Raw genomic sequence first — 16,779 nt, 5'->3', positions numbered from 1 at the left:
AGAAGGAATGCACGATGTGTACCCAAAGTCAAGGTGTTAAGAACCCATCCGCGTTTAACGAAGTGCATTCCTTTCAAACCTGAACCTTCTTAAGGAAATGTACACAATTCACATATAGCCTAAGCGGAAAGAGAGGGGGAATCCAGAGAGAAGGAAGGAGCTGTCTTCAAGGTTACCCATACAGTTTAGCGCTGATATATTTCTAGGGATTAGACGAGAGAGATTCATTCTCATTGGCGAGAACCTCCAGGGAAGAAGTAAATCATACATAATATTTTCAATTGAAGTGACTCAATAATGCTGCGACTTCCGATTCTTATCAATTTACTGGGTTTCTGCTTTGGTGAGTGAATTATTTATATAAGAACTGTTGTTTATTTTAGATAGCCCGCCTAGTAGCCATGATCGTTAAGGCCTTGAAATCTAAACGGTCTGACAACGTGGTTAGCCGGTTCGAGTCCCGTCATCGAAAAAATTTTCACCATCAGAATATGGGCCGGCAGGGTAGGGGAGGTGGTGGTATATAATTTCAAATCACTACATTGCGTGCAAAATGCCTGGATTAAATTACAAATCTCTCCGCAGTGCTCATTTGGAGTGAGGGCATATGACACTGTTGATGGTGTTTGGTCCGTGGGATGGAGATGTTAAGCTTTGAGCAGATCTCTTGTTGTTATTCGACTGGAGTGGGCTCTGTTCCGGCACTGTAGTTTACCCTCTCCCTTTCTAGTGCCATATATCACGTCATTCACTTCATCTCATTAACTCCTCTGATGACTGATGTCAGGAAGGGCATCCGGTCATAAAACTCGCAACGACAGATTAATCTGACCTCATACCCGAACCCGTAGAGAAACGGGACAAGTGTTGGACAAAAAAACATTTATTTCAGATTAACAGAAAATACACACTTATCGCAACACTTTAATATTGGAGAGAACTTAGCGAAGTATAGTCACTGGCATCTCGTTAAAGCGGATGGCATTCTTTTCCCGATCTATGCATCTGTTTCATTTTGAGGAGGACATAAATATTTCGCTAGTTTACATTTAGTTGAAAACGATTTTTTTTATAATTCGTTTAATACAGATGCTCCTCAATTTTAATATCGACACTTAATATGCATTCACTATCACCCATGAAGTAATTTTTACTTACATTTGACTTACTCACTTACTTACTTACTTACTTACTTACTTACTTACTTACTTACTTACTTACTTACTTACTTACTTACTTGACTTAATTCCTCTCGTTCCCACTGGAACATAGGACATCCGTGAAACGTCTCCATTGTGGTCGTCGACTTGCCAATGTTTTAATTTCATTCCAAGTCTTCCCTGCTTCAAGAGCCTCTACAGTCCTCGAGGTCTTCTCCGTGTCCCTTGCGGATTCCATTCCAATGCTGTGCGTTCTATAGATACCGCTGGCTTTCTCAATGTATGACCTATCCAATTACATTTCCTCCTCTTGATTTCCATTGTGACTTGAACTTGGTTTGTTGTTCTCCATAGCTCGTCACTGCATATAATTTCCGGCCATCTGATATTTATGATGCGTCGTAAGCAACGGTTTATAAATGTCTGCAAGAGATTAGTGATAGTTCGTGTAACCTTCCAAGTTTCACAAGCATATAAAAAGATTGATTTAACATTTGTATTGAAAATATTTATTTTCGTCTTCCTTGAAATGCTGTTATTCTTCCACACTGTATACAACTGCATGAAGGCTCCATTTGCTTTCCTTATTCTGGCCTTAAGTAGGGTACATCCCCAGCATTTTCCTGGAGTGAAAATGGGTAACCATGGAATACCATCTTTAGGGTTGCCGACAGTGGGATTCGAATCCACTATCTCCCGGATGCAAGCTCACAGCCGCGCGCCCCTAACCACACGGCCAACTCGCCCGGTGAAGTGAAGAAAGAGTTCAAGACTGGTTATGAGGATACTTACATATCAAATTCTGAAGATGCTGACATAAAAATTGGTGTTTATTGAACCCTTAACTTACCATTCCATCGTTGGTCGGCCACAGCTGCTGCAGTAGAGCAATATTGAACTCTTAAGTCTTGGGGTCGTTGCGGGAATAATTCGGTCACGATCTTAACCAAACGGTGGGGTTTAGAAGAGAGCCTAACTACTTGAAATGAGGAGCAAATATGTGCTTACTAACTTTTGTTGAATTCATTAATTGCACAAAAAATTATTTATATAAATACTTGATCAAAATTTTTTTTAAATGTTTCAAACGCAGTCACATTGCATCGCGTTATTTTTGTTGATTACAATATCGAAGAATTTTCTGCGGAGAAAGTAGGAATCTCATAAATTAGTGGACAGCAAAACTGAAAAAGTGAAAATGAAAGCCTGAAAAATCGGGCACCTATTAATCCAAACGATAACTGAGAATTAATCCACACGATCCGTGGAAAATCTTACCTTCAACAAGTAAAACGCCGGATTTCCACTTAATTAAGGTTATCCACCAGTCGAATGCCCTTTCGGATACGGAAACACCCGCCGAATGGACCCATAATCGAACCAAATTGACTATCAGTTGCTTTGGATAGGTTGCAAAATATTATTGGAAAGCATGGTGTTCACTACAAGTTAACAGCAGCATTCACAATTGAAACAAAATTCCACCATGTATTGCCATTTAATGACGCCCTTAAGTTATACAATAATCCCGATGCTAAAACGTGCAATACCTAAGCAGCTGTTCAGAAGGAACCAACAAAAACACGATCCGCGAGGATCTTACGTTACGTCGTTCTGAAGGAACAAAACTACGAAATGCAGGAAACACTTATTCATCACGCATTTAAAAGAAATGCCAAGCACTGAAATTAATTAAAAAGTGGTAAATCACTTGAAAATATTATTATAAAATCGACTTTCAGGTTATAAATGGTTACGTTATGCTTAATAAAATTAAAAGTCCACATGGTAATAAAAATAAACTACAGAATTCTTTCCTTTTTAACAATGATTACCATCACAGATCCATCTACTTATTGTTTGTCCGAACACACTACCTACAAAATTATCAATTGACCACACTCAACTACGCATAAAAATGAAAGAACGACAAAAATTGAAAAATAAAATACATTACCGGCTGACGAATCGAACCCGCATTCGTAACTCAAGTATCACACAAAAACGCTGAGTGTCAGAATGCACACTACCAAAGCAAAAAAAACGGACGTCAGAACGACAAAACAATTAAGCCCGTAAAATAAAATAAAATAATGAAGTTCATTGAACTCAAACACGCAATGCGAACTGCAGTAAATATTCAATCACCATTAACTCAGTACCCAATATTGGACAGCCCTTATATGCCGTTAGTGGTTACATAATCTTAGGTAAACACCTACCAACTGGTAAAGGACTGCACGCAAGCTTGGCATCAAACTGAGCTAACACTCTTCGCATTGCATACACTACTGCAGACACCACCATCGCTCAAGTCACTTCGCAAAAACATCTAATCTAAGACTTGTGTATGTACAGCTGACATCCCAGACCTATCGTCCGGCTTACCTAATGTATGCACACCCTAACACTAACCTCCATGTAAACACAAACCTTCCTAACCCAGTCGTTGAGCGTGAACTAGGACGTCTCATCATCAGTATACTCCTAGGATAACATGTGACGTCCTAAATCTTTTGTCGAGCGGAAATTGGGTGGTGTATGCTTCCTCTAGCATATCAGGCGAAATCGTAACTTCAAACACACTCTTAGATATTTTAGCTGTAAACCTTGTCGAAACTGATAACACACAATGAACGAATCTTGCCACAAAATGAACGCAGGTCGGGAAATGCCACTAAGTCTCTATCTTGTTATTAAAACGTGAAATTGAAAATAAATAACCCGTGGTAAGCAATCCACTACTCAAACACGATATCAGCATGCGCAATGAAGTTTGGAAAAATAATAATGACTTCCAACACATGTCTAACACTACTTAATTCTTGCCAAACAATAATCTTCACCACCGCAAAATTCCACACTGTAATTTTAGGGTGAAGCCCTCAAATCGCCTACCGTCTCATTATTCCAAATATCCATATCCATGACTATCCAGTGAAGTGAAGTTCAATAAATTTACACAGCCAAACTATCGCTTTAAAACGTCCAATATCTCATCCCACAATGTTTCCGATTTAATGATAAATTACCGTCTCGTAATTTATGAACTTTACTGATTTGAAACTTGTCATTACAGTCAAATAACACCAACCGTGTATTCAGAATGCTCTTCTATCCTTCAGGTCATATTACTATAATATTCATTATACTGACCTTACGTAACTAGTCACTTGATTTTTTACTACCAAGAGTTACCATCTTCACCAGAAATCGCTTTTCACTTGCGATCTTAAGTTGAAATTTTACTGTGCCTCACACAATAATCATATCGAACCAACCTTCTCCTAGTCTCAGTTTTCGGATTGTTAGCGGAATATACTACAGCCTGCCCCATAAATATCACATTTAATATACAGCCTGTCTCAAAAATTCTTCGCCATCAGCAAATATAGCCTGTCTCAAAATTTCATTCTCATCGCCTTCTCACGGCGGCATTACATAAAATCCAGGTCACCTTTGCATTCAACATTATCTCAACATATCAAAATTCTTCGTCATCAATCCCTTTTCTCATATTTCACGACTTTTCAAACCTCAATCCTCTCGTGACAAACAACCTTTATAAAAATGTACCTTTTCATTTATTTTTACTACAACTTCCGGACCTCAAGAATACAACAACACACCGTGATTTTCCATATCACCGACATACACGATGTCACAAAATTTTACTTCCCATGAATAAAACATAACTTTATCGGATTTCACTGGAAATTTCTAGACACACGCCAACCTTTTAGAACATACCTGTTAAATGCACTTCTAACATAGAAAAATTTTATCCCGCGGTAAAAATTATTATTATTATTATTATTATTATTTCGAGGAAAAATTTCTGAATTCAAACCAAATTTGAAGTTAAGGCAATCACCACGACTACGTTATCGTTATCACCTTCCTAAGTTTACTCAATTTGGACAATATCTCAAAGAATATTAACACAATATTTAAACTTCGCATTTTGTAGTTTCTTGACGTGAATTTTACAGCACTGAAGAGTTTCACACGACGACTAGAAATGTAATACCTTCGCCTGATCATTATTAAATATCAGCCCGACATACGCAATGAAATTGGTTGGGACAAACAATATTCTAACTACAACATTGATACAAAAATATTCACAGACCTGTAATCGTAGACATCATTCTAGATTCTGGCTGCATCTTGTCAGCAGACCTCTTTGTTTAGCATTTCATTGCTAGATTAGACGTCTTCTTATAGATACATAACTTAAATTACGCAACACTCTCGGGGTCGATTGGCACCGCGAACAACGCACTTTCAAACCGTTTAACAGGCGACGAACACTCTCCTCAAATGACCACGTCCACTGCGTTCGCAAGGCTCTGTTCTCTCTCACCCTACTAAGGGCTAGGTGTTCCAACAGATATGAAACCAGACCTCGCAGCTAACTTCCAGACTCTAACAAATATTATACGCACACACTGAATACAGAGAGAAACTCAATTACTTATTCACCCAAATATCTAAACCTTCAAAGTTACCATTAGCGGCAGTTCAGAAAATATCTGTAATCTTCAACTTTAACAGTATATTTGAACCATGGACACGAACATGTAATAAGTTACTTGGAGAACAAATTTCCGCACATTTCTGCTGACGAGTGACGTGGGCTTCGCCATTCCAACAAGCAGACAGAGAGTGTGAAATATACGAAGGGAGATTTCTTTTATGCCGTATGGGAGGACGCTACTCACACCATGAAACTTGATTGTGTAATATGCTAATTCCGCAGCCAATAGACCAATTTTCATGAAATTTGTTCCATAACTTCGAACAGACTTACGATTTATTACGATATTCATTTCATATTTTTTCCATACTCGCAACAGGCGAAATGAATTATTTCTGCCCGGGCGTTTCGCGTGTTTTCTTCATCCATTGGCCTTGGCACGTGTCGCTAGTTCGGGAGCCGGACGCAAATTCTTCTCTAGGCTTAACTGCATTTATTTTTACCCTGGGGGTTCTGTCTTCACATAGGGTTTAAGAATAATTTAGATTCTTTATTCCTGGATTTACCTTGTCGCCAAAATCTCTCGTTATGAAGAATTTCTTGAATTTTTATAAATTGTTCAATATTCGAAGTCCACCGAAGTGTCCTGGCATTTCACGAGCTTGCGGCTTTCTCAGACAATGGGAGCTCGTTCCCACGAGACAGCTAGACTTTTAAATAAAAACATGGCTGCTCTCAAAAAAAGTAGTTTGTAGCTGAAATAAATATTTGAAAAAGAAAAGTTTCTCATCGTAGAATTATGGGTTCATTATAAACTCCTTTAAGAATAAAGAAACATATATTCTTTTGTTTTCGGAAAATCCACTTAAAGGGGAAGGGTAATGATAGAATTTTTAATTGAGTTGAATTTTTACAGACATGAAAATTGGAATTTCCTTTAGAAATGAAGAAACGCCTATTTATTTTGTTTCCTGAAAAAAAACACTTAATGGGGAGGGGGATTGAAAAGAAAAAATAGGGGTTGAATTATTTTTATTATTATAATACTAGCTGAGGGAAACCCTCTTCGTTTGGTTTTTGTACATCTGCGCAGTTTTATCTCTATAATACAAAATACGCGCATTAAAAGACCACTCTCTTTCTCTTCCTTCTTTATTTTTATTACTTTTTCGGGGTACATAAATACCTTACATTCGAAGTCATTTCACAGAGATACATTCTTATACACTACATTTGATGTCTCGTTGTCTGGCGCATGCACAAGGAGATTTTCTGCTCGTCCAACACCGGAGAAAGCAACGTAGAGCTGACCACGAGTGAAACAGGAATCCTTCAAATTAACTCAGAAATTCTGGAACGTTTGACTCTGGATCTTATTGATAGTCATACTATAAGCTAAACTCACTGGAAAATGTAATCATTCAAAACAAAATGACATATAATTTGAGATCAATGGAATTCTTGGTATGAAATCCGATTTTTCTTTTTCTTAGTCGGTTACAATTTCTGCATCAATGATAATGTTAAACAGCTGTTTCAGTGAGTATTTGCTTTATATTCAAGAATTACAGAAAATACTCACAGATGTACTCAAGCAGAAAACTCTTATGGTTCTTAGATCGCCATACTCCTGCGAGATGAATCAAAGATGATATATAAAACCAAGGAGTACTTTCACAACCTTCTTGACTACATTTTCCCTCATTTCAATATATTCAATGCTAATGTCAGCCAATTTCAAGCCCCACTTCTCCCACACTACCACAGCTGCAGACACACAACCACTATAGTGCACGATGGGTGGGTAGTTGTGGCTGCAAGGTGAAATAAGCCTATACGAACTTACACGTCTATAGTTTGCCACGTTCAACCCCCACATCCCTCACACCACCAAAGCTACATACACACAACCACTATAACTCTATGATGGAAGTCTCGAGGCTACTACCATACACAAACACAAGTGGTCTGAGATGGGTAGTTGTACCTGCAAGGTGAAATATACGAACACACAGGTCTATTTTAGATATATATATATATATATATATATACTAGCTGTAGACATAAAAAGAAAGAAACAAGCGAAGCATGAACATCCGTGCAGTTTTCTCTATATAACACAGAAAACATGCAATTGTTCCTTATTTCGTTTTTATTCACTGTCGGAGTACATAATTAATATGCTAATTTCTAAGTAATTTCATGATAATATATTCCTTCTTGTACAATGCACTTGATTTCCTGTAGTCTGGCACATGCATAATCTCACTGTTTGTCCGACACGGGAGAAAGTAACGTTAAGCTGACCATGTGAAAAATATCCATCACACGTTTGACGCTGAGTCATACTCATAGTCATATTACAAGCTAATCTCACCGGAAATAGTAATCGTTCGAAAGAAAATGACCAATCATTTCAGATCAATGGAATTTTTTGTATGAAAACCGATATTCCTCTTTCTCTGCCGGTTATGGTTACTGCTCAATGATATTGTTAAGAAGCTGTTTCAGTAAGTATCTGCTTCATATACATGAAGTACAGAAAATACTCGCAGATGTACTCAGGTAGAAAACTGCTATGGTATTGAGATCGCCATACTCCTGCGAGAAAACCAAGCATTACACATCAAGCCTGCTAGAGTATACTCACTCCGATCCTCCCAGCACATTCTCACTCATTGTAACACATTCAGTGACGAAGTCAGCCACTCGCAAGCCACAGATCTCACACACCACCACAGCTACAGACACGGAACGCCTATAGTGTACGATTGAAGACTGGAGGCTACTACCACACACAATCGCCATTGGCCTACGGAGGGTATTTGTGGCTGCAAAGTAAAGGATACAAATACACACGTCTATTTTTATATATAGTTGGCCTATTTCAACCCCCATATTTCCCACACCACCACACCTACCGACACAGAACCACTGCAGTACACGATGGGAGACTCCAGGCTACTACCGCACATAAATGCCACTGGTCGATGGCGGATAGTTGTCGCTGCAAGGTGAAATATATGAACACACGCGTCTATTTTATATATAGTCGGCCATTTTCAACCCCCACATCTCCCACACCACCACATTCACCGACACGCAATCATCATAGTGCGCGTTGTGAGACTCGAGGCTACCACCGCACAAAAACACTAGTGGTCGGAGACTGGTACTTACGGCTGCAAGGTGGAACATACGAACACACGCTTCTATGTTTATATTTAGTTGGCCACTTTCAACCCCCATATCTACCACACCACCACAGCTACCGACACGCAACCACCATAGTGCATCCTCGGGCAACTCGTAGCTACTACCACACACAAACAACAGTGATCTGCGGTGGGTATTTGTGGCCCTAATGTAAAATATACCGGCACACGCGTCCATTCTATATATTTAAAATAGGATGTTGGTATATTTGAGATTAATAGACATAAAATCTACTGGACCGATTTCACTGAAAATTTCACAACTTGATCTTATTACGTCTGAGAATGTTTATGAAGTGTTTTGAACGAAGTCCGATGGATAGTTTTTTATTATGAGTAATTTTTGTATCATTTTATTAAACTACAAAGCCGCACCAAGATTGGATCGACTTGACTGGCAGATTGTCGCTAGGCTACAGCAGCTTACGCTATATCATGATAGTCCAATAAATAAATGCTGTATTAAAGGAGGATGGGAACACGCCGCCATGTTTTATGAAATACCTTTCTTGATAGGAGGTTTATTCCTTTGCCTATTTTTCTGAAATAGCAACCCAACATGCCACGATCGAGATGTACTTTCATGTCATACGACCAACTTTGATAGGTCTGCTCAATTTGAAGAATGTAGCTGTGTATTACATGTGTAAAATATTTAAGAACCAAATTATAGAATATCAACAGTGGAATGAAGAGCAAGTTGGGGCTCCGATCGATGAGTCTATGTAATCTGTCTATAGGTCTACATACGTACATAAATGCTATTTGCTTTACGTTGCACCGACACAGACAAGTCTTATGGTGACGATGGGACAGGAAGGAGCTAGGAGTGGGAAGGAAGCGGCCGTGGCCTTAATTAGGTACAGCCCCAGCATTTGCTTGGTGTGAAAATGGGGAAACCAGGGAAAACCATATTCAGGGCTGCCGACAGTAGGGCTCGAACCCACTATCTCCCGAATACTGGATACTGGCCGCAATTAAGCGACTGCATCTATCGAGCTCGAAAATTTAAAAACTAAAACAAGCAGCCTTATTCCAAACATCAGCAACCTGTATGTAAGGTACATAGAGTGATGGTTTTGTTCAACATGAACGAAGGGCATAATAGTAAATAAGATACATGATTTTCTTTGGGGGGTGGGGGGTGCTTTGCTCAGAATTCAAACTGCGGACTCCACAGTAAGTAGATAGGTACATGTCATTCAGCTATTGCATCCTCATAAAATGAATCAAAAATAATATTTTGAGTTCGTAGGTGAAAATAACACTTCAAATGGGCAATAAATGAAATGGCGTATGGCTTTTAGTGCGGGAGTGTCCTAGGACATGTTCGGCTCGCCAGGTGCAGATCTTTTAATTTGACTCCCGTAAGCGACCTGCGCGTCGTGATGGGGGTGAAATGATGATGAAGACGACGCATACACCCAGCCCCCCTGTCAACGAAATTAACCGATGATGGTTAAAATTCCCGACCCTGCCGGGAATCAAACCCGGGACCCCTGTGACCAAAGGCCAGCACGCTAACCATTTAGCCATGGAGCCGAAAAAATGGGCAATGATATATTATCAGTAACTAGCAAAACATCCGTGCTTCGCTACGCCCTCTCCTGCCCCATCGTCGCCATAAAATCTATCTGTGTCGTTGCGACGTAAAGCAACTAGCAAAAAATAAAAAAAAAATAAAAAATAATAAAGTTTTTAAATTTTAACATTTTCATTCGATCACTGTTTTATAAAGCATCGTACCTTCTCTTCCCATCCATAATGAACTCTTCCTTGTACTCCTAATCCAAAATACCGATTGTAAGTGTATTTTAAAAATAATTTGTCTAGTTTAAAGTCAGTATGCTGTCTTATGTTTCAGCGAGAAATTCGAAGCCAACTATGGGTAGGATCGTGGGAGGTGAAAAGGCCGACATAAAAGATTTTCCATACCAGGTGTGACTTGTTAATATTTACATTTCTTTTGCATGCCTGTATTGAATTTAAGGATTTAGGCAAAGGCTTCTTTGAATAAACGTTCTGTATCTGGTGTTCAGAGTCAGATTCATGTTATCATATGGTATTTTGCATAGTGGAGAGCGTGACATTCCGCTGTAACTGGGGTTCGATTCTCGGTATTCCTCCTTCTTCAGTTTGAAGTGTATTTATTAAATTGTTATTAGTCCATTGTCAACTAAAATTTTACATTATTTGTCTATACTTAAAAATAAGGAGGCAACGTTTGTTTGTATGTAATGACTAATCTCCGGAACTACTGGACCGATTCCAAAAATTATTTCATTAATAGAAAGATATATTATCCCTGAGTGCTATAGGCTATACTTTACTTTCGAAACAATTCGAAGTGTAGGGTCGACGTGGGGAGATATAAAAATACTAGGCTAATATAGGCGAAATATCGAGTTTATGTTACAAGGACGAGACAAAGCTCATTTTAAGCCTCTTGACGCAAAGAACAAAACTAAGCCCTAAGGGCCCTAAAACCAACCGTTATTGAGATATTGGCACCACACTACCTCTGCTCTAGGAATCGGATAAAGAAATGAACTGCCGTAACCATGGCAACATCAGCTCCAGTATGCTTACAGCAGCGAGATTACAATGTATCACAAAAACATAACATGTTACAGACATAAAATTTGGTATTTGGAATATCCTTTAAAGAACACAATTTTTTGTTTTCAGAAAATCCACTTAAGGGGTGAGGGTTGAAAAGAAGTGAGGAAGGAGTTGAATTCCTTATATGAGGGTACATATATCTCAGAAGCGGAAGATGTTACAGACGTAAAATTGGAAGCTCTTTTAAAAGTAAACGAACGCACTTTTTCTGGAAAATCCACTTAAAGGGGGTGGGTGAAGGGTGAACATCTTTTAAAAAGCTGGTGATATTTTAAAATGAATATCTTATTCACTTCTACCGGTTTTCCCACACCTGGTGGGTCGCGGGTGCGAACTGTGTCGTACATGTGGATTTGACGCTGTTTTACGACTGGATGCTCTTCCTGACGCCAACCCTCTCTATAGGGATGTAAGTACTATTTCGTATTCCTGTTGTGGTTGGAAATGTGGTGTTTTGAGTGATTATAAAGAGGAGAGTGTTGGGACAAGCACAAACCACTTCTCCTCGAGCCAGAAGAATTAATCACATGCGATTAAAATATCCGACCGAGCCCGCAATCGAACCCGGAACTCTATGAACAGGAAGCCTCAATGATGAACTCTCAGCGAAGGAGTAGGGCAGATTTTAAAATTAGTATATCTACAGTATATCTCATAATCTTAACATGTTACAGGCGTGAATATTGGTATTTGTAATCTCCTTTAGACCGAGCTCGATAGCTGCAGTCGCTTAAATGCGGCCAGTATCCAGTATTCGGGAGATAGTAGGTTCGAACCCCACTGTCGGCAGCCCTGAAAATGGTTTTCCGTGGTTTCCCATTTTCACACCAGGCAAATGCTGGGGCTGTACCTTAATTAAGGCCGCGGCCGCTTCCTTCCCACTCGTAGCCATTCCCTGTCCCATCATCGCCATACGACCTATCTGTGTCGGTGTACGTAAAGCAACTAGCAAAAAATCTCCTTTAGAAATGAAGAAATCCCCTTTTTTTTTGGACTCTTTCATACATGTAGAGTTCCATGTCATATGTTCCAGATTTAGCTCTGCCAGTAGCTTGGTCATCTTAGCCCCAAAAGGCAATGCCACAAACGTGGTTTACAAAGAGGCTCTGGCGCAAATGAAATGCAATTTTTCGGAGAGTTTTAATACTTTAGGGATTTACGGATAATGTCTTAGTGCAGTATCGAGGAACAATTAATTTTTATCAGCTTACAAAATCGTGGGTAACAGCTAGTATTTTATAAGGATGGAATTCATGATGACAAACTGGAGCTAATATGCATTTACAGGAAGAGGAATTAGGGATTGGAATAATTAACTGACCGATAACTCCGATAAATTTCGAATTTATTTGAAATCATTTAAGGAAGGATTAGATAAACAATTAATAGGAGATCTGGGAGAAAATTCTAAATGAAGATAAGTTTTGATTGATTGATTGATTGATTGATTGATTGATTGATTGATTGATTGATTGATTGATTGATTGATTGATTGATTGATTGATTGATTGATTGATTGATTATCAATATACAGCGTTAGCCAAATTAGTGTATACACAGTTCAACAAATTGTATGTGGGTACTGTTTTTGAACTGAATTATCATTACAATATGCGGTATGGCGTTTTCTCAACAGATATGACTACTTGCATTACTTTAAGATCATATGACGTATGATGCATGATATTGAAAGAAGACTTCACACGGCTACAAGTCCTACGTCTTCGGCTATGGTTTTGAAAAGGTTTACTACGTTGCCACACAAGTTAGCTACAGCGTGTACACATGAAATATGGGTTAGAAGTGAAAGTGTAAGACGCATTCTGAGATCAATTAAGTGGAAATTACACATCCCAAGTTTCTTTTCCCCCTAGGGTAAGGAGAAGTAATGTTGAATTCTACCGTGAACGTGTTAGAACCAATGACACCTAGGAAACAAGGCCGCTGCATTATCGAGACCTCAGCTGCTGTCACAACATTTCGGCCTAACCCAGTGGTAAAGTGGAAGTATCCATGTTGTCTGGAGGTGTTTGAATGTTATCTTCGTGCCGAAACACGTGGGTCTAGTACTGTTACTGTGAAATATTGTTCACATTGTGGCGAAACCACGTCATCTCTCCGCCACAGTAACCTAGAGGGCAGCAGTTGGTTCTCGCCACACTTGGCAACGCTGGTGAAAGCGTGTAGACTACCTGTCTTCTTGTCCGCCTCCGTAGCGTAACGGTTAGTGTTGTTAGCTGCCGTCCTTGGAGGCCCGGGTTCGATTCCCGGTACTGCCAGAGATTTAAGAATGGCAGGAGGGCTGGTATGTGGTTGAAATGGTACACGCAGCACACCTCCAATGGGGGTGTGCCTGAAAAGAGCTGCACCACCTCGGGATGAGGACACGAGTTTACTTTACTTTACCTGTCTTCTTTATGATTTCCATGGCAGCAAACAAATACATCGAGTGCCTTTCTACATATTGTTATCTAGGGACGGTATTGTAGGAAAATACAATGTAACGTTCCGTACAGAATAAAAGTGCAGTTCTATTCAAATGTTGTGTTTACTGTAGCTGGCAATTCAGTAAGTGTTATGATCCCCACAACAACGGAAGTGCTTTTCTGAGGAGAATGCCTCGTAAGTGTTGCATCCCTGCCTGTAAGGGTAATTATTCAGGCGGGCCACTCTTTCCGAGTGATGAAGACCTCAAAGAGAAATGGATTAAAGCTATTCACCGGAATTCATTTGTGCCTTCCATACAATCTGTGGTGAGTTAAAATGTTTCCAGTTTTATTGTTCAGAGTGTTATTTGAATGTTTTATTTCCTGTTGTTAATATACAGGGCAACTTAAATACATGAAATAACCAAATGATGAGGTATAGGACTAAATACAGCTCCTAACCTCACCGACTTGCAGTTATGATATTTTTATCTTTACTTGAATTTTTAAATAATTTTTCAATTATTATTTGCATAATATTGGCATTCTTCGTATTTTTCAGGGCTGTGAATTACATTTCCAGTCCACTGATATAGAGAGAAATACTTGAATGTATGACCCTAAGAATGGAAGGTTATTAACAGCACCCCTAGACAAACCTCGTCTCAAGCAGGTGGGCTACACGTTCTACTGTACTCTATATGTGAATATAGTTGAATACCTATAATAATAGCAGAATTTGTACTATCATTGGCCCAAGTGCTGTACACACAATATTATTATTATTATTATTATTATTATTATTATTATTATTATTATTATTATTATTATTATTATTATTATTATTTCAAAGATGCTGAGAACCGCAGAGAACGACACGGAATTGCTTTTCTGAAGTCCAGCATCGAGGAAAGCATTATTGTTCAAAAAGAATAAGAACACATGAAAAGGATTTCATTTCATAACCTCTACGAACTTCAGGCAAAGATTAAATTACAGCCTGCGTGTGTGATAGTGAAAAAGGTTTCACATGTATGTCTTACGCTGTTACGTGATGTTCCAATTCCTAAGATTGTGTGTTACATTGTTATCAATGAGGAATTATTTTAATTAGTGTTTATTGAAGGTGCACCAATGAATCATGTAGGCAGTACGAAACTTCCAGTAACTGTAACACCAACCAATTAAATTCTATATTTGATGAAGTGATCATTCAATTCAATGACTTTTCCAATTCAGCGAGTGACAAAATTAACACTATACAGGACATGTTGTGTAGTTCACTTCCTTGCATACATGATAAAGTATATGGGATCCAATTTTTGATGGAAATATTGCATTTTCTCAAGTGTACGAAATATAATTTAAGATACTCATGGAAATCTATCAATCAATCAATCAATCATTGATCTGCATTTATGGCAGTAGTCCAGGTTGCAGATTCCCTATCTGTTGTTTTCCTAGCCTTTTCATAAATTATTTCAAAGAAATTGGAAACATACTGGACATCTCCCTTGGTAAGTTATCCCAATCTCTAATTCCCCTTCCTCAAAACGAATATTTTCCCCAATATTTGTCCTCTTAAATTTCAGCTTTATCTTCATATTGTTATCTTTCCTACTTTTAAAGACACCGCTGAAACGTATTCGACTACTAATGTCATTCAACACCATCTATCCACTGACAGCTCGGAACGAACCATGTAGTCGAGCAGCTTGTCTTCTTTCTCCCAAGTCTTCCCAGCCCAAACTTTGCAACATTTTTGTAACGCTATTCTTTTGTCGGAAATCACCCAGAACAAATCGAGTTGCATTTCTTTGGATTTCTTCCAGTTCTCGAATCAAGTAATCCTGGTGAGGGTTCCATATACTGGAATCTCACTCTAGTTGGGTTCTTACCAGAGACTTTACATCCTTACTAAAATCCCTAAATACCCTCATAACCATGTGCAGAGATATGTTCCCTTTATTTACAATCATAGTTATGTGATTACCCCAATGAAGATCTTTCCTTATGTTAATACGTAAGTACTTACAATGATCCCCAGAAGAAACTTTCACCCCCATCAACGCAGTAATTAAAACTGAGAGGACTTTTCCTATTTGTAAAACTCACAACCTGACACTTAACACCAGTTATCATTATACCATTGCCTACTGTCCATCTCACATTATCGAGGTGATTTTGCAGTTGCTCACAATCTCGTAAGTTATTTGTTACTCTATACATAATTTCATCCGCAAAAAGTCTCCACTTCTTTACTCATATCATTGATATACATAACAAAACATAAAGGTCCAATAATATTGCCTTGAAGAATTCTCATCTTAATTATTACAGGGTCAGATAAAGTTTTCTAGAAATATAGCCACCCATTCAGTCACGCTTTGTCTAGTCCAATTGCACTCATGTTTGCGAGTAGCCTCCCATGATCCACCCTATCTCTTGTGCGGTCAATATCACCTCAATGTTATCGATACTTAAGAAGTACATCTGGTATGATGCTTCCGTGTGAGAACACACTCAGTAGAGTTACTAGGAACTTTTCTACGTCTCCCGTTAATGGACAGAGGTCGTCTAACTTTATGGGTTATATTGCTAGGAAAGTTGAATTCTTAGATGATATAAACAACGAGCTCTTTCTTTTAATTGATGAAATTCACCTGAAACCACAATTCGATTATAAGTGTAGAAATATTGTGGGTCATGCAGAAGGTACTTCGCAGTGTGCTGTTAGTGCCTACGCTTTCATAGTCCATAGCTTAGATTCCAAGTATTTAGATGTAGGCCATATTATTCCAGTAAAAAACTTAAGGCAGAGGATTTGTATTCATTTTGTAAGGCAGTGATTTTGAGGTTAGAGGAGATAGGACTTA

General features: G+C 38.7%; 1 protein-coding gene across 1 annotated transcript in view; it reads left to right on the top strand.

Annotated features, from left to right (window-relative positions):
• Positions 1 to 270: 270 nt before the first annotated feature.
• LOC136867378 (trypsin-1) overlaps positions 271 to 16,779 on the top strand; it is a 124,815-nt gene continuing 108,306 nt past the window's right edge. Inside the window, exons 1-2 of the mRNA XM_067144558.2 lie at positions 271 to 343; positions 10,720 to 10,793. Coding sequence (XP_067000659.2) covers positions 298 to 343; positions 10,720 to 10,793 — 120 coding nt within the window. The 5' untranslated portion in view covers positions 271 to 297. The remainder of the gene's footprint in view (positions 344 to 10,719; positions 10,794 to 16,779) is intronic.

This window comes from Anabrus simplex, chromosome 3 (assembly GCF_040414725.1).
Source record: "Anabrus simplex isolate iqAnaSimp1 chromosome 3, ASM4041472v1, whole genome shotgun sequence".
NCBI classification, from domain to species: Eukaryota; Metazoa; Arthropoda; class Insecta; order Orthoptera; family Tettigoniidae; genus Anabrus; species Anabrus simplex.
The sequence above is the reverse complement of the archived record's forward strand: the minus strand, read 5'-3'. Positions and strand labels throughout refer to the sequence as shown.